At 40.6% G+C, this 19,301-nt stretch overlaps 1 protein-coding gene across 4 annotated transcripts in view; it reads left to right on the top strand.

Moving 5' to 3' along the window:
* zc3h13 (zinc finger CCCH-type containing 13) overlaps positions 1–19,301 on the top strand; it is a 121,260-nt gene that overhangs the window by 30,319 nt on the left and 71,640 nt on the right. For all 4 annotated transcript variants that reach the window (XM_039745261.1, XM_039745260.1, XM_039745263.1 and 1 more), the window contains exons 4-6: positions 6,370–6,484; positions 16,544–16,652; positions 18,122–18,252. In XM_039745261.1, the coding sequence (XP_039601195.1) occupies positions 6,370–6,484; positions 16,544–16,652; positions 18,122–18,252 (355 nt within the window). The remainder of the gene's footprint in view (positions 1–6,369; positions 6,485–16,543; positions 16,653–18,121; positions 18,253–19,301) is intronic.

The following is a 19,301-nucleotide window of genomic DNA, read 5'->3' on the forward strand; positions in this document are numbered from 1 at the left end:
GGCCCTCAATTGGTGTCATTTCCAGAAGGTTTTGTCTCCTGCACAGGCTCAAAAGGGATTTGGGGGCTTTCTAGGGACAAACAGTTACTCCCAGGAGGAAACTGGGAGGGCCTAGAAAGGGCCAAACCCTCAGCAGGACCAGTATCTGCTCCTTTGGGCAAGGGGGGAACAGGATGAAACTGCCGAGCCCCACAAAAAAGACCTCCCCAGGCCACTGGTGTGGAAAGTTTTCTTTACCCAAAAAACCAGAAAAAACTTTGAGGTGACCCAAAGGGCCCCCGTCCTCTAATGGGCCCCGGGGTCACCCGTTTGCAACATGCCCCCCTTTTTGGTTTTCCAAGAAAACCAAAAATTTGGAAACCCCCTGGGGGCCCTTTTTTTTACAGGTGAAGGAGGTTCCCCCCTGGACGGGGATGACAAAATGGAAAAAGGATCTGGAGGCCCTGGAGGAAATTCTTTTTAACATCAACAACATGGGCAGTTTTTTTGGTGGGGTTTAAAGATTGTCTGGGAAAAATATCCATGGGGGGTCCCCACATACCGCTACAGGCGAAGGCCCCGTGGGTATCAGGATAAAAACCTTGGACCCTTTTCAGACCCCATGCTGGTAAGTACCCCCTTTCCCCAATTTCCAGCCTTGGGGTTTTTGGTTAAAGTATCAGGCAGTTTCTGGGATGAAAAATTGATACCATTGACGGGCCCCCACACCCTAAAACCCAAAAGAACACCTCCGGGGCATTGTTTTTGGGCATCCAAGCCCCCGGGTTTCACCTCAGACTGTCCGGGGCTCAGGTGCCTGGTCCAGATCGGGGGGAAAATCCCAACACCATCTGTCATCTCTTTAGAAGCATTCCCGATGTTGTCCAACAAAACACAGGGGCCAAAAAAGTGCTGGGGCAATTTTGAGTTGCTGCAATTAAATTTTGGCAAAATGGACTAGCCTGCCACATAATTTTTTTTACCCCTACATTTTGGGGGGTCTTTAAAAATTTGGTCTCCCGATGGAAATGAAAATGATCAACCTAAAACGATGTATTTTGGGATCCTTTGTTCCTTTTTATTACCCAGTCTATAATTTTTATAGATTCCGGGGAATTTTTTTTTCCCCGTGAGGGTCAAAAGTGTTTTTAAAGTGTTCCTTTAATTTTTTTGGAGTTTATATATATATATATATATATATATATATATAATATATAAGTTTTATATTATAATATATTATATATATATATATAAATAAGTTATATATATATATATATATAATATAATTATATATAAAATATTAAAAATATTAGGGTTTATTTTTTATTTTTAAAAAATTTTTTATTATAAAAAATTTAAATTTGTTAAAAATCAAAGGGGTAAAAACATTTTTTGATTTTTTATTTTTTAGGAAAAAAAAAATTTTTTGGCCATGACAATTTAAAATTGGGATTAACCCGGAAAAAAGCAATTTTTAAAATGAAAGGGTTTTTTTTTAAAAAGGAAAAGAAACCCGATACAAAATTTCCCTTTTTACTTTAAATTTTTTTTAAAAAAAAAATGAAATGAATCATTTTAATTTAAAAATTTTAAAAATTATAAATTGGGGAAAAAAAATATTTCCCCCTCCTATGGGGGGTTTCCCAAAACCCCCCGATAGGGTTAACCCTTTTTAAATGAAAATGAAATATTATTTTAACCCCCAAAAAATCTAAATTTTATAAATATTTTTTATACAATCCCTCCATTTTGAGGGGTTGGTTTCCGCCCCCAGCGATAAATTTTCCCAAGTAAACCCCAAGTTTTTATTTTTTAAAATTTTTTAAATATTGAAAACCTTTTTCCCCCAAAATTTTTTAAATTTTGACCCTTAACTGAAAAAAACCCCCTTGTTTAAAGGGTTTTAAAAAGTCCCGACAAAAAAATAATTTTTTTCCCCAAAAAGGAATTTTTAAAACTAAAATTTTTTCCAAAATTAAAGCGAAAACCGGAATTATCGAAAATTTAAATAAACAAAGAAAAAAAAACCCTTTTTTGTTTTTAAAATTTAAAAACCCCCCCCTCCCTGACAAGAAGGGGGAAACCCAAAGTTTCCTTTTTTCACAAATTTTAAAAAGAAAACATTCTTCCCCCCTTCAAATTCCCCGTAAGGGCCGGAAAAATCCCGAGAAAAGGGGTTTAAAAAAACAATAAAAAAAACAATAAGGTGTTTCTTTTGGACCAAAAACCCCTTTGGCGACAATTTTAAGGGCTCCGGGGGTTTTCCCCTTTTTGGCCAAAAAAAGCTTCTGTGCAAAAGCCCCCTGCTCACACCCTGGGGGGCCCGAGGAAGGAAAAAACTTTAGATTTAAAAAACAAACAAAAAAATCAAAAATGGGGAACACCTACAACATTTTTTAAAAAGGGGTCCTTTTCCTGGGGTACTTCTGTTGAAACTCCCCCTTTTACCAAACCCCTCCTTGGGGGCCAAAAAAGGGCGTGAAAAAATTAAAAAACCCCGCCAAACCATGAACAAAGGCCCACAAAATCTTTACACCTTGTTTTTTAAAATATGATGGCCAAAGGGAAATTTAAGCCATCAAAAACCCCTGGGTTTTATAAATATTGAAAGGGAAATTTTAAGAAGGAAGTTGGATAAATTAAAACCCATTTTAAAAGAAATAGGGAAACCCCAAAATATGTTTAATATTTAAATATAAATATAGAGGAAAAACCTTGGAAAAATTTAAAAACGGGAACAAATTTTTACTTTTGTGTGTTTTTAATAATTTTAAAAATTTTTTTTATAATTAAAATTTTTAAAAAAAGTGAAAAAAGTTTGATTTTTAAATTCATTAAAATAAAAATAAAATTTTAATTAATAAGTATTAAGTTTGAGGTTTTTGGAGAGGAGAAAATCAATCTTTTTAAAAGCCAAGCGGGATTTTTCCCCTTTTTTTAATTCCCAAACCTTTTAATTTAAATGGTTAAATTTATTTTTTCCTCAAAAATTTCCACAATTTTAATGGCAGGCCCTAGGGAAAAAGGGTTTCCTTTAAAGGGTTTTTTAAATTTCATTAAAATTAAAAAAACGGGAACCTCACTTTTTTTCAAGGTTTCTCAATTTCTTTTTGGGTCACCTTTTAAACAAAAATTACACCCCAAAATTTTTTTGAAAAAATCCCTTTTGGGGCCCCCACCATCCCTTAGCCTGGGTTTTTTTCCTTATCTTTCCTTTTCCCCGCTCCTTTTTGGGTTGGAGATTTTGGGCTTTGGAAAAATTTTTTTTCTCCCAAAAGTTCAAAATTATTCAGGTTTCCCTTTTCCCGGGAAGGGCCACCCCCAAGGCCTTTTTTCAGAGTTGTCCCCGGCCCTCCCCTTTTTTAAAAATTTGGTGTTTGCTTAGGGGTTTTTCCTTCTGGGAAAAGGTTCCCCCACGAGGACCTCCGGAGTTTTTTCAAGGATTCCGGGGTTTCTTTTGGGCACTTTTTTTTCCCGACTAGGTTTTCCCGTTTCCCCCCGTTTTAAACATCCCAAAGCCTGGTGGTCCAAACCTTCTTCCCCTTAGGGATGGAGGCCTTTTGGTATTGGGCCTGCCTTTTCAAAACCTTTCCCAGATTTTCCCCAGAAGTTTTTTTTGGGCTACAGACCAGGGTTTTTGGGTTTTGGTCTGAAGAAATTCTTTTTGGGAAAAATTTGGGCGGGTGTGCCTTTTCCAAACCTGTCCCCTCCCTAATCAGGTAAGGTGAAGCTCAAAAATGGTTTTTTCGGAAAAAGGTTCCCTTCCCCCAAAATTTTGGGGCCCCTTTTTTTCCCCCCCCTAAGGGGGGCCAAAGGCTGTTGGAAATTTTTCCCCCTTAAAGTAACCCTTGGGTGTGGAATTTTTTCCCTTTCCAAACGGGTTGGTTTTTTTAACAAAATGTTAAAATAAAAATTTTTGCCCAACAACCTTTAAAAAGTAAAAAACTTTTTCCATTACTCTTTGCAGCACCTTTCAAGCTCCATCAGGTTGGATGGGAAGTGTTGGTGCACAGCAATTTTAAGACCTCTCCAGAGCTGTTCATTCGGATTCAAGTCTGGGCGCTGGCTAGGCCACTCAAGGACATTTACAGAGTTGTCCTGAAGCCACTCCTTTGATATCTTGGCTGTGTGCTTAGGGTCATTGTCCTGCTGAAAGATGAACCCGTGTCGCCCCAGTCTGAGGGTTAGCGCTCTGGAGCAGGTTTTCTTCAAGGATGTCTCTGTGCATTGCATTGCTGTCATCTTTCCCTTTATCCTGACTAGTCTCCCAGTTCCTGCCGCTGAAAAACATCCCCACAGCATGATGCTGCCACCACCATGCTTCACTGTAGGGATGGTATTGGCCTGGTGATGGCGGTGCCTGGTTTCCTCAAGCGTGGCGCCTAGCATTCACACCAGAGAGTTCAATCTTTTGTCTCCATCAGACCAGAGTTTTTGTTTCTCATGGTCTGAGAGTACTTCAGGTGCCTTTGGCAAACTCTAGGCCCAGGGCTGCCATGTGCTCTTTACTAAGGAGTGGCTTCTGTCTGGCCACTCACCACCATACAGGCCTGATTGGTGTATTGCTGCAGAGATGGTTGTCGCTTCTGGAAGGTTCTCCTCTCTCCACAGAGGACCTCTGGAGCTCTGTCAGAGTGACCAGCCGGGTTCTTGGTCACCTCCTGACTGCGGCCTTACTCCCCGATCGCTCAGTTTAGATGGTCGGCCAGCTCTAGGAAGGAGTCCTGGTGGTCTCAAACTTCTTCCACTACGGATGATGGAGGCCATTGTGCTCATTGGGACCTCTAAAGCTTGCAGAATTTTTCTGTAACCTTCCCCAGATTTGTGCCTTGAGACAGTCTTTTTTCGGAGGTCTACAGACAATTCCTTTGACTTCATGCTTGGTTTGTGCTCTGACATGAACTGTCAACTGTGGGATCTTATATAGACAGGTGTGTGCCTTTCCAAATCATGTCCAATCAACTGAAGTCCAATTAAGCTGCAGAAACATCTTAAGAATGATCAGGGGAAACAGGATGCACCTGAGCTCAATTTTGAAACTTCATGGCAAGGCTGTAATTCTTATGTACATCAACGTTTCTCAGTTTTTTTATTTTTAATACATTTGCAACAACCTTAAGTAAACTTTTTTTCACTGGTCATTATGGGGTGTTGTGTGTAGAATTCTGAGGAAAAAATGAATTTAATCCATTTTGGAATAAGGCTATAACATAACAAAATGTGGAAAAAGTGATGCGCTGTGAATGGTTTCGGATGCATCTATATATATATATATATATATATATATATATATATATATATATATATATATATATATATATATATATATATACACATATATACACTGTTGAAACTGACAGTTTAAACCTCTGAGAGAGCTTTTTGTTGCCTTCCTCTAAACCATGATACTGAACAATCTTTGTTTTCAGACCTTTTGAGTGTTGTTTTGAGGATCCCAAGCTGTCACTCTTCAGAGGAGAGTCAAAGGGAAGCTTTGACTTGCAGTTGACCACCTTAAATTCCTTTTCTCATGATTGGACACACCTGTCTATGAAGTTCAAGGCTTAACCACCTAATCCAACCAATTTGGTGTTGCAAGTAATTAGTATTGAGCAGTTACATGTATTCAAATCAGTAAAATTACAAGGGTACCCAAATTTTTGTGCAATCACTTTTTCACATTTGATTTAATTTCATACAACTGCTTCACTAAAAATCTTTGTTCGGAAAACACCCCAGTACTCAGCTGTTTGTAGGAAATGAAAAACATACCACTGTTATCTTTTTTGTTGAAAGTAGAGTAAATTATTATGCAGGCTGAGTGGGGTTCCCAAACTTTTTTGTATGACTGTACATATAAGCATATAAGGCCTAAAGGAGTAATGACGGGAATGTGGATTTTATTCATAGCACTGGTACACTAACTCGGTACTGGAGTTTTTAAATGTTAGTCCTTGTTTAATAATGGTCCAATAATGTAACTCATACTTCATTGATTAATTTGTGAAAGGGTAATTGAGCCCTTCAAATTTTAACTGTTATTGGCTTATTCTGCAAGTGGTTAAACGAACATCTTTACTCAAGTTTTAGTTGGCAGATGTGACAATTGGGTATAAGTCTAGTAAAGTTAAGTGTCATTATTTCTCAATTTCGGTTTCCAGCTCAGCATGCTGTCCCCTCTCACTGCTCCTTATAACAGAAGAAAAGTAACACCGTATGTAATTTTGCAGTTAGGCTCAGAACAGAACATTTTTTCTTTGTGGAAATGGATGCAGTGACTATTTTAACATTCATCAATCCATATGGAAACAAATACATTGTGGACTACTACAATCCTTTTTTTCTTAAATTTAGCCTTTTTTTTTGTATTAATTGTTTTAAACCCAACAGGTCACCTGAAAGACCTACTGGTGATCTACGAGAAAGAATGAAGAACAAAAGGCAAGATGTTGAGCAAGAAAGTCAAAAAAGAAATCCTGAAGATGCTTCATCACCTGTTTCAAGGGTAGGTTGATGCAGTACATTGCCATTATTGTCTATCTCACTGTTGCACTCTTATTCAATCCTTAATTATAAAATTAAATGGCAATAATATAAAGTCACATCAAAATATCATTTATTTCTTTGCCTCTGTGGAGAGGGCAGACTGGGACACACCCTTTTTTGCTACATAGAGTTAACATCTTGTTAACTTTTTTCTAGTACCTATATTAAGCATTTATTTAGATAGATAGATACTTTATTAATCCCAAGGGGAAATTCACATAATCCAGCAGCAGTATACTGATTCAAAGAAACAATATTAAATTAAATAGTAATAAAAATGGAAAAAAATAAAAATAAAAAAAGCAGACAATAACTGAGTAATGTTAGCATTTACTCCCTGGGTGGAATTGAAGAGTCGCATAGTGTGGGGGAGGAACGATCTCCTCAGTCTGTCAGTGGAGCAGGACAGTGACAAAAGTCTGTCACTGAAGCTACTCCTCTGCCTGGAGATGACACTGTTCAGTGGATGCAGTGGATTATTCATAATTGACAGGACTTTGCTTAATGCCTGTCACTCTGCCACAGATGTTAAACTGTCCAACTTTACTCCTACAATAGAGCCTGCCTTCTTAACTAGTTTGTTCAGACGTGAGGCGTCTTTCATCTTTATGCTGCCTCCCCAGCACACCACCCGCGTAGAAGAGGGCACTTTCGCCACAACCGTCTGGTAGAACATCTGCAGCATCTTACTGCAGATGTTGAAGGATGCCAACCTTCTCAGAAAGTATAGTCTGCTCTGACCTTTCTTACATAGAGCATCAGTATTGGCAGTCCAGTCCAATTTGTCATCCAGCTGCACTCCCAGATATTTATAGGTCTGCACCCTCTGCACACAGTCACCTCTGATGATAACAGGGTCCATGAGGGGCCAGCTCCTTGGTTTTGCTGGTGTTAAGATGTAAGTAGTTTGAATCGCACCATTTAACAAAGTCTTTGATTAGCTTCCTGTACTCCTCCTGCCCACTCCTGATGCAGCCCACAATAGCAGTGTCATCAGCGAACTTTTGCACGTGGCAGGACTCCGAGGCATATTGGAAGTCTGATGTATATAGATTGAACAGGACTGGAGAAAGTACAGTCCCCTGCGGCGCACCTGTGTTGCTGAACACAATGTCAGACCTGCAGTTCCCAAGACACACATATTGAGGTCTGTCTGTCTGTCTGGTCCATTGCATCATGAGGTCTGTTATGATGAGTAAAAAAAACACTCTTAACAGACCACATGTATTGATAAATGCTCTTACTAACTGTAGTATATATTCATTGGTAAGGCCTGACTGTTTTTTGTTTGATTTTTTTTCTTTCTTTCTTATCCCTACTGTTTATTGTTGGTTAGTTGCTTTTTATTGGTGGTACAATTTTTTTTCTTCTTTATTTTCTTAAATTATTCTTGTCTTGCTTGAGAATTTTTTTTTTTTTCTCTGGATTTTATTTCTGCCTTGTGCCTGATACTGTCATGTTAGGCTCTGGTAGAGTAGACAGGTTTGATAATAACTGAATGGATGGATGGAAACCATTATTTGTTAAAGGCAAAAATGAGCCAGAATTTTTTTTCTAAGTCCAAAATGTAATGTGACAGTTTACTTTAACTTTTAAGACTCTGACGCTAACACAGAATTTGTAGCATTTCTAAATCCACTTTAAACGATTTTGCAATAATCTAGTTGAATGTACTGCTCTATTTAAAACAGGCACAGGGTTAAGTTCCTCGTGCAATTTTTTAAACTTCCATTCATGAGCGACATACAGAATTTCTGTATGGAATGAATACATTAATTGTATGTACTTGAATAGTTTAAATAATAATGGCGATAAATAAGCACATCTTAAAGTGCTTTCTGTAATGCATAAAAATTCTTATATATAAATAGGTAGTTATTTTGCATAATATTAAGTAGTCTTCACAGTTTATTATGACTAAAAAACGTTTGCCACAAAGACATTTGGCTTATGTCAATCTGGTCCTAATTGGAAACAGTGATTAGTACACACCATTTGGGCTTCCTTTCTTAAAATAGGTGCAGTTGCACCTTTCTGACAATTCGGAGGAACCTTTGTGGATGATTCCCATCCAACTTTTAATATTTGACTGTGTAGAGCCTCCCATTTATTATAGAGTTTTATCCTTGCCCCTGGACCCTAGAAAGCCTGGAAAAAATGTTTAGCATTCTCTCCTTCCCTAAATTAAACCTCAGTATGTGGTTTAAAGTTCTTCTTAGTGTGCCTTTATAAAATTGATATCTATGGTCTGCTGAATATATATTTTTTTAATTTTCTTACTTTCATACTTTAAAGTGCCATTTCAGTATTGCAAATTAAATATGATTTTAGAACGGTTTGAAATTCAGCTTCTTAGTTACACGCTGTCATATTATTTTAAACAAGGCTTATTAAAAATAGTTTTCATCATTTCTTTAAACAAAATATATACAGTGTATATATATATATATATATATACACACACACACACATATACACACACAATCAGTTAATTGGTGTTGCCAATTGCATACTGTGTAAATATAACTATACCTGCACTTAAGGTTTTAATCATTTGTAATCATCAATTACTCAATAGTTTGTTTTTTTTTTTTCTGTTAAAAGGATACATTTAATGTATTTATACAGGAGTTTTTTTTTTTTTTTTTTTTTTTTTCAGTATATCAGCTAGACATTCCTAATCCTTGAATTGTATTATAAATATGGATTATCATTTTAATAATGTACTACTTGTTTCTTACCAAAATGTACACTGTATGACACACAGCAATAAATAATAAACACAGTACAAATCTTTAAAATAGGCACAAATGTTCAGTTCAAAAGTTGTTCATCAAAAGCATATTAGTCTTGTGTCTTCAACAGGTCTATACATAAAATAAATTTGATGTAAAGCTAACAAGACTATTGTTAACTAAGCAGTGATTTCAAATAAGCCTCAGCTCATGCTCCCAACCTCTTTCTCTTTATATTTTCTTTTTCCAATTGAAAAGCTAAGGCACTTAAAACAAGCTTGCGCTCCAAACTCGCATGGTATGCATTGTAATCAATGGACAAAATAAAAAGGTCTGAATTCATTAAAGTAGTTTTGCGTGGCACTTGTATAACTGATCAGGGTGACTTGTCAGATTCCTTCTGTTTTATTACTTAAGTTTCTTTAACATAAAGGCTAGTATTCTAGTTGTCCTCTTGTAAAGCAAGCCTTAAACTGCTTTGTTTACACTACAGGAAGTTAGCTGCAAAAACAAAAATCACATGCACTGTTTCAGTGTCCCTAAAACCTCATGTAAAGGAGCAGTGCAGCTTTCTTGTAAAGTCTAAAAAAGCAGAGGCTGAAAAGGTGGGTTTTTGTGATGAGCCAATTTACCAATCAAGTCTTTTTTAAGTGAAAATCAGCCAAATTTGGTTTGGCGGCCGTTTCTAAAAAACCTAAATCTGCGACAGATGGAGACAAATTTATTGCTGCCCTTGTAGCTCATTGAAAAAGTGCTGTATGCCTCCTAATAAGTAATTAAATGAAAAACATATGTCCAGTGTATACCTGCATGCTTTTGATATGTCATCAGCATAGCAAGTATGAAAAATAAAGTATTATCATTCTACAGATATTCTAAGATGGCATAGACACCTTTGTTGGTACCCCTAGAAAAAATCATACATAATTAGATTTAATTCATTTTTTTCAAACTAGCTATTTACTTTAATTAGTATCACACTTGTTTCCAATTATGAAATCAGTCATTCAGCCTATTTAAATGGAGAAAAGTAGTCACTCTGCTTTTTGGTATCGGCGTGTTATCCTAGAGTGAACACAGACCAGAAAAAGCAAAGAAGAGAGTTGTCTGAGGAGATCAGAAAGAAAATTATAGACAAGCATGTTAACGGCAAAGGCTATAAGACCATTTCCACGCAGCTTGATGTTCTTGTGACAACAGTTGCAAATATTAGGATGTTTAAGGTCCATGCACCTGTAGCCAACCCTCCTGGACTCAGCCACAGTAGGAACGTTGATTGCAGAATGATAGTAAGGATGGTAGACAAGGATAACTTTTAAAGAGTGTCACAAAAATGAGACATAGACCGATAAAGGTTTGGGGCAGCCACCCGTGCAATATGGTATCCTGGCTGCAAAACTCGTTTTTCTCAAAAAAAAGAGCACTGAAGTGCATACAACGGAGTCCAAAACAAGACTGAGGAAAAAGGGGCAGGTTTTTAAAGGGGAAGGCAGGAAGTGAGGTCATAAGGATCAAGCACGTCTTTAGCCATTGGATCACAGCCAGACGTGACAGAGGGGCTGGAGCTGGTGTGGTCGACTTCCATTGGCTCGGTTCCGGAAGTAATGTCAGGAGAGCCAGGTGGAATCCCCTGGGAATGGTCTACAGGCAAGGGAGAAAGTCAGTGTACTCTGCCACATCCTGGCATACCTCCGAACTGCCCTTTAGCTGCCCCCCATGCGCACGTGTGTGACAAGCCCCCCCCCTTAGCCCAGACCCGTCGGGTCGGGTGACCTAACCGAGAGGTCGTGAACCGAGAAGAGCATCAACGTTGGCATGGAAGTGCCCGGCGATGAGCGTCGCGAAACTTATGCGGCTTTAAGTCAAGAAACCACCGGGTGACCCGCGGATTCGACTCCTTGTGCAGGGCCATCCACTGTAGAGGTGCATGGTCCGTGACAAGGGTGAATTCCCGGCCCAACAGGTAGTACCTAAGCTGAGTAATCGCCCATTTAATGCAAAGCCTCCCTTTCCACCGCTGCATACCTGGTCTCCCGGTCCAACAGTTTCTGGCTCAGGAACATGATGGGGTGCTCCACACCATCGACACTTTGGCTCAGCACAGCGCCCAGGCCTGTGTCCGAAGTGTCCGTCTGGAGGATGAAAGGCAAAGAAAAGCCAGGTGCCATTAAAATAGGTGTGGACGCTTAAGTCACCAAATGCAGCGTCTGTCTTCTCAGTCCATACCACAATGTTCGGGGCCCTCTTCTTTGTTAAATCGGTCAAGGGCGCCGCTCTCTCCGAGAACTGGGGTACAAACCGGCGGTAGTACCCCACTAATCTGAGAAAGGCTTGGACCTGCCGCTTGGTTTGCGGACGGGGCCATTTCAAAATGGCATCAACTTTGGAGCACTGTGGCCTTACGGTACCCCGACCCACCAGGTAGCCTAAATATTTGGCCTCGCTTAATCCAAAGAAGCATTTCTTGGGATTAATCCGGAGCCCGGCTTCACCAAGTATTCCTTAATACCGCTTCGGACATACTGTAGGTGTTCCCTCCATATGCTGGAATAGATGACCACGTCATCCAGGTAGGCAGCACTGTATGAGTTATGAGGCCGGAGCACTTTGTCCAACAGACACTGGAAGGTTGCTGGAGCCCCGTGTAACCCAAATGGAAGGACACGATACTGCCATTGTCCACTAGGGGTTCGTGGAGTCCGTTAAAGGAACCTGCCAGTACCCCTTTGTCATGTCAAGTGTGGTCAGATATCGAGCCTGTCCAAGCCTCTCTAGGAGGTCGTCCATGTGTGGCATTGGATAGGCATCAAATTGGGAGAATTTACTAAGCCGACGGAAGTCATTGCAGAACCTCCAACTCCCGTCAGGCTTACCGACAAGCACAATGGGGCTGGACCAGGGACTATAACTTTCCTCAATCACACCTAGTTCCAGCATGCGCTTGATCTCAAGTTCCACTTCAGCCTTTTTTGTCTCGGGAAGACGATATGGGCGTTCTCGGACAATAACCCGGGGCTCTGTCACAATGTTGTGCTCAACCAGAGAGGTCCTTCCGGGCGTTTCACTGACTACCTCCCGAACGGCCCGGATAACTGCTTCCAGCTCCTGCCGTTGTCTAGGACTTAAGTCCGTACCGAAGTTAAGGTTGTGTGTGTGGCGAGAAAGGCGAGGGCTGGCCGGAGGCGGGGATCGGGGTCCCTGTCCTTCCACGGTTTCAGCAGGTTCACATGATAAACCCGCTCCTTTGGCTGACAATTGGGTTGACTCACCAAATAGTCGACCAGTCCCTTCCTCTCCTTAACTTTGTAGGGGCCTTGCCAATGGGCAAGCAACTTAGAATGGGAGGTAGGCACTAGGACCATGACTCGATCTCCCAGGTGGAACTACCGAAGAGATGTGCCGCGGTTGTAATAACGGGCCTGTGCTGCTTGAGCCTCTTCCATGTGACTTAAGGAGAGGCTGAATCTTTCCAAATCTATCGGCGTAACTGCGCGATATACTAATATGTTTGTAGAGGGAAGAGCCTCTTCTTCCCATCCTTCTTTTAAAATATCTAATATGCCCCGAGGTTGTAAGCCCATACAGTAATTCAAAAGGGGAGAACCCCGTGGAGGCTTGTGGGACTTCGATAGTCAAAAAGGATGAGGGGGAGGAGCTGATCTCAGTTCCTCCCATCCTCGCTGACCACCTTACGCAGCATTTCAGAGTTTGATTAAACCTCTCTACTAATCCGTCGGTTTGAGGATGATACACCAAGGTCTTTAAATGCTTTATTTTCAGTAACTTGGCAGTCTCCTTGAACGTCTCCGAGGTGAAAGGGCTCCCCTGGTCCGTCAAGACTTCTTTGGGGATCCCCACACGCGCAAATACCCCTAGTAATTCCCGTGCAATGGCTTTAGAGGTAGCTGGCGCGGAACGGAACAGCGGGGTATTTTGTAGCATAATCTACGAGGACTAAAATGTACTTGTGTCCTCGGGCTGAGGGCTCTAGGTGTCCAACCAGATCGACCCCGATTCTGTGGAAGGGAACATCAATCGGGGGAATAGGAACGAGAGGAGCACGGTTCCTCCTAGGAATTTGTTGACACTCCGGGCAGGAAGGCGCAAAAGTGACGAACCTCCTCATTGATTCCTGGCCAGTAGAAACGGAGCTTGATCCGCTCCAGAGTTTTCTCGGTGCTCAAGTGGCCACCTAGGAGGTAGGCGTGTGCTAGCTCGCAAACCTGCCGCCGGTAGGTACGCGGAATTAGCAGCAGCTTTCTCTCCAGCCCGTCATGCATTGCTACACGGTAAAGAAGGTCGTTGTCTAGTACAAAATGAGGGCCCTGTGGCATCGACTGATCAGTGCGCTGGCCATTGACAAGGACCACTGCATTTTTTGCAAACTCCAGGGCGTCGTCATTCCATTGCTCCCTTCTAAAAGAAGCCGCCGTCTCTTTAAATTGGAAGCGCAACAAGGAGAGAGGGTCAGCGTCGACCTCAATGGGCGTGGTTTCATCCCGCTCCGCCGCGGCGTTGGTGGATGACGTGTCAGCACGCAACGGCCCAGGAGTTGCAACGGCCCGGGAGTTGCCACGTCACCCAGGGCGGCCGCTTCGTCTCTCTCTGCCAGCTGATTACGGCGTGGAGGCAGCTTGGCGGTTCATCTCCGTCCATAGCGAGGCCCAAATTAATTCAGGGAGTGGTATGTGTCTCACCGCTTTTAATTTTAGACCAGTCCCGCCCTAGTATCACCAGGTGTGGAGGATCAGGAAGGACCGCTACGGTGAGTTTGCGAACTGATCCTCCGTAACTGATGACACAAGCGGCAGACCTGTACCAGCGGATTTCTCCGTGGACACAGGTTATACCGGTCTTAAATTTTAGCCACTGTTACGGTAGTTTCATGGCGGGGCAACAATGGAAATGTTGCTGCGGAATCAATTTCCTGGTGGTCTTGTGTCCGTTAACGATCACCACGCCAGTATGTGGGACCGCCAACGGATTAATCAGAGCACACCAACCCCTCCTCGCCCTCTACCTGCATTCCTCCTTGTCTCCAAGTGGTTTGTGTGCCCGTGGCACCATGGACGCCGATACAAGCTCCGGGTTGTACAGGGAGGGGCTAGGTCTTGGGACGTACCCCGGCTGAGTTTGACATAAGGACGGTTCTGCTCCCCCAGAGTGTGAGGCCGCCCTCTGTGTCTCCAGAAGCTCTGTGAGCGCTGACATGTTCTTAAACTGCTTGCACCAGACCGGCTGGGTGAAGCCATGGGGAAGCGCTTTCAGGAGCAGATAGCAAGCTACCTGCTCTATTATTTGGTAGGGCTTGTTTTCAAAGGGCCGTAGCCACAGCCCTACCATTGCCCATAAGGACCAGGCTTGTTTGCTGGTCGGCCGCTCAGGGTCCAACCTCCATTTTTTTTATTTCACTCACCTGCCAGTCTGGGGCACCCCTAGGTGGTAAATGGGGCTTTGGTTTCACAGGGAGGCAGGCACTATCCCCCAAGAGAGCATACTGAGCCCCTTTTGCCTCCCCCCTCCAGGGCAGCCTAAATCTGTGAGCCCCACCCGCACACTCCCTGGCCTCTCTAGGTGGCCTAGATATTCGTGCCGGGAGCACCGGTCTTGCCGAACCACGGGGCACCCTCCCCGCCTGAATACTCGGGCCCCGGTACGCTCCCACCTGGGTGTATTGCAGGTCCTGTCCACTTCTATTCTAGTACTTCTCCATCCTGCCGACTACGCCACGGTCTTCAGCCATTGGATCACAGCCGGACGTGACATCAGAGGGGCTGGAGCTGGTGTGGTCGACTTCCATTGGCTCGGTCCCGGAAGTGATGTCAGGAGAGCCAGGGAATGGTCTACAGGCAAGGGAGAAAAAGAGTGAGTGTACTCTGCCACATCCCGGCATACCTCCGAACTGCCTTCACTCCAGCCCTTTAGCTGCCCCCCATCCGCACGTGTGTGACAAGAGATACAAGCTATACTCAAAGGTCAAAGTCCATCATTGTCTGATCACACCATCCATCACTTTTTAAATGACACTCAAAAGAAGTTTTTAGAGTACTCAATGTTTGAAAGAAAAATATAAAAAGCCAGACTGGAATTTGCTAAAATGCATATTGACAAGCCGCAGTACTTCCGGAAGAATACCCTTTGGACAGATGAGACAAAGCTGAAGCTTTTGGGCACATCACATTAGCTGTATGTCCTTGGGGTGCCATGAGTTTGTGCAGTGAACAATGAAATCTCAAGACGAATTAAGACCCTCTGGAGCAAAACATAATGGCTAGTGTCAAAAAGTTCAGTCTCAGTCACAGGTCATGGTTCTTCCAACAGGATAATGATCCACTGCATCCACTGAACAGTGTCATCTCCAGGCAGAGGAGTAGCTTCAGTGACAGACTTTTGTCACTGTCCTGCTCCACTGACAGACTGAGGAGATCGTTCCTCCCCCACACTATGCGACTCTTCAATTCCACCCAGGGGAGTAAATGCTAACATTAATTTTATTTTAATTTTTTTTCATTTTTATTACTATAAAATTTTATATTGTTTCTTTGTATCAGTATACTGCTGTTGGATTATGTGAATTTCCCCTTGGGATTAATAAAGCTATCTATCTATCTATCTATCTATCTATCTATCTATCTATCTATCTATCTATCTATCTATCTATCTATCTATCTATCTATCTATCTATCTATCTATCTATCTATCTATCTATCTATCTATCTATCTATCTATCTATCTATCTATCTATCTATCTATCTATCTATCTATCATCTCCCAAAGCACACACCTAAAAGCACCCAAGAATGGGTAAGATGAAAAATTGGACAATATACTACTACTAATAATAATAATAATGTAACTATCAGAAAGAATGTTGTGACAAAAAAATCCTGCTATATTGTTATATTATAGGTACTTTTTAAACAGTGGGTGTTTGATCTGAACAACCCATCCTCACAAACCATTATACTTTTTGTTTATTCCATAGTCTGAAATTCTTCCTTGTGTTAAATTTCACTGTCAGTTTCAAAAAATAATTTCAAGCCTTTAATATACTGTATAACCAAGTTGGCATAAAACAGCCCAGGTCGCCATACAGTTAATCACACCAAATTACACTTAACAATGGGTTGAATTTGATAATTTATCTATTTTTAAGAGACCTAACACCTAATTTTTTTAGTGGCTTCCGACTGCTCTTAGTTCAGAAAAAAAAATGAAGTTAGTGGTTCGTACTTTTGTTAAAAATGTTATACTTTTGTTAGTACTATGTTCTTTTTTTACAGAGAGACTCCTCTCGAAGCAGACACCGTGATAAAGAAGATATTAAAATAACAAAGGAGCGAACCCCAGAGAGTGAAGATGAACAAGGAGAATGGGAAACAAATAGGGAAGGTATAATGTATAATATGTAAATTGCTGGATTTGTTATTAATATCTTCTGTTTAGTAAATATAGGTATTTGCACAATTAGAATTGCTTTAGATTAAAGTTAATATTATGAGGATTTGTGCTGCACTTAAGGCTTCAATACTTGATTTGTCATTGATTAGAATGTCCAGACAAAACACTAGACACCACCTCAGTACTTCCACAAACTGTGCCTTCTGCCTCATACTAGCAAAATGTGATGTAAACTTTAATTCAGCATACATTTAAATTTGAAAGGTGCCAACAAAATGAATTATCTCAAAGAACATTGGTTGAAAAACTGAAGCCAATATTTATTTTTGAGGGGATTGTTTTTTTCAGATAGACTCTTGAACAGTTTTATTTATATATAATATTTTAATACAAACACTATAGCTCAAAGTGCTTTATGAGATGACAAAAAGATAGATGTATGAAATGAAAAACAAAAGGGATTAGGAAGTAATGTCAAATGACCAGGAGAACTTAAACAAAAAAAAAAGAATTCCAGTTAGCCTTGAGAAAAAAAAATTTGCAGGGGATCCAAGATGAAAAAGATAGCTCAGCACCCACTGGGCGTTCTACCTAAATTAAATGGTCATAAATCAGTCCTCTTTGTTTTCCGGCTGCAGATGATAGTATTTGATGATGTTGATCTTGTGGAGAGCTGGGACATGCACCTTCAGTCCATCAACACAGGATGCTGCATGATGCCTTGATAAGGTGGTGGTAGTGCAGATAATAATAGAGATTAGTCTAGATTGTGGAACCTTGATGAATATGATAATTCTAAGCCCATATAGCCTATGAGGAAGTACAACTAAAATGTAGCTATGAAAAAGTGATATTAAAATAATGGATTTTTAGCAGTTTTTTTAAAATAATCCACATCAGGCTGCCTTACCACCATACAATATTAAGTTGTGTTCTAAAAGTCCTGCAAAGCTCGTTTTGGAAGGCATGCCTGTTCGTGTCAATGTAATGCTGAATAAATGTCATACAACTTTTATCACAGTTTGTCAAATGATGGGATATCCTCAAAAACATTAGTTTGTTTTTTACAGACATGCATAAGGTGACTATAATATAGCTGTCGTGCACTGAAACATTTAAACATCCATCTCCATAAATAAATTGCAATTGGCTTCCTATCTTATCATCAAAAATGGAAGTTTATTTCCATTTAATTTGGTTTACATCAGCATTTAAAAAGGTGTATCTGAACAAATGGCAACCCTCTTAACTGCCTACGCCAACACACAGCTTCTGATGTAAATGGGTTTTGTCCTACTGCTTAGATCCTTATTGGCTACTTCGATACACACTTCTTAAAACAGTGAGGGGTAGCTTAAAAACTTAAGAATTCAAATGTTTTAAAGAATTTTTACTGTTTCCTTACTACTAACTGTTTTAAAGTATACTATGTTTATAGTATCATTACTCTCCTTTTCTAGTTGATTCAGATAATGGGGACTATGATTATGAATTGTCTTTGGAAATGAAGAGACAGAAAATTCAGCGAGAGCTTCGGAAGCTGGAACAGGAGAATTTGGAAAAGAGGGAAGAAATTGTTATTAAGAAGGAGGTTTGTTTTGTTTCCTATGGTGATATAGGAAAATATATGTATATGTTTATATGTGTGTGTGTATGTATGTGTGTGTGTGTATGTATATATATATATGTATGTATGTATGTGTATATATATATATATATATGTATGTATGTGTATATATATGTATGTATGTATATGTACAGTATATATATATATATATATATATATATATATATATATATATATATATTTATTATGTATGTATGTATGTACACTGTTCACAAAAATTAAAGGAACACTTTAAAGAAACACATTAGATACATCAGATCTCAATATGAAGTTGGATATCTTGTATTTATATACAAATAACGACAGGGCAATGTCATAGGAACAAAAGGATGCCAAGTCTTTTAATGGAAATAAGTTTTCTGCCTACAGAGGGCTCAATTGTGTAGACACCCTAAAATCAGAGTGAAATGAAGATGTGGCAGGCTAGTCCATTTTTCAAAACTTAATTTCTGCTACTCAAAAATGCTTTTCAGTATCTTGTGTGGCCCCCACGAGCTTGTATGCATGCTTGACAACGTGGGGCATGCTCCTAATGAGACGACGGATGGTGTCTTGTGGCATTTCCTCCCAGATCTGTATGAGGGCATCCCTGAGCTGTTGTACAGTCTGAGGAGCAACCTGGCGGCACCAAATGGACCGAAACATAATGTCCCACAGATGTTCTATTGGGTTTAAGTCAGGGGATCGTGAAGGCCATTCAATTGTTTCAATTCCTTCATCCTCTAGGTACTGCCTGCATACTCTTGCCACATGAGGCCGGGCATTGTCGTGCATTAGGAGGAAACCAGGACCTACTGCACCAGCGTAGGGTCTGACAATGGGTCCAATGATTTCATCCTGCTACCTAATGGCAGTCAAGATTCCGTTGTCTAGCCTGTAGAGGTCTGTGAGTCGCTCCATGGATATGCCTCCAAGATCATCACTGACCCACCACCAAACCAGTCATGCTAAACGATGTTACAGGTAGCATAATATTCTCCACGGCTTCTCATGACCCTTTCACGTCTTTCACA

This window comes from Polypterus senegalus, chromosome 2 (assembly GCF_016835505.1).
Source record: "Polypterus senegalus isolate Bchr_013 chromosome 2, ASM1683550v1, whole genome shotgun sequence".
NCBI classification, from domain to species: domain Eukaryota; kingdom Metazoa; phylum Chordata; class Cladistia; order Polypteriformes; family Polypteridae; genus Polypterus; species Polypterus senegalus.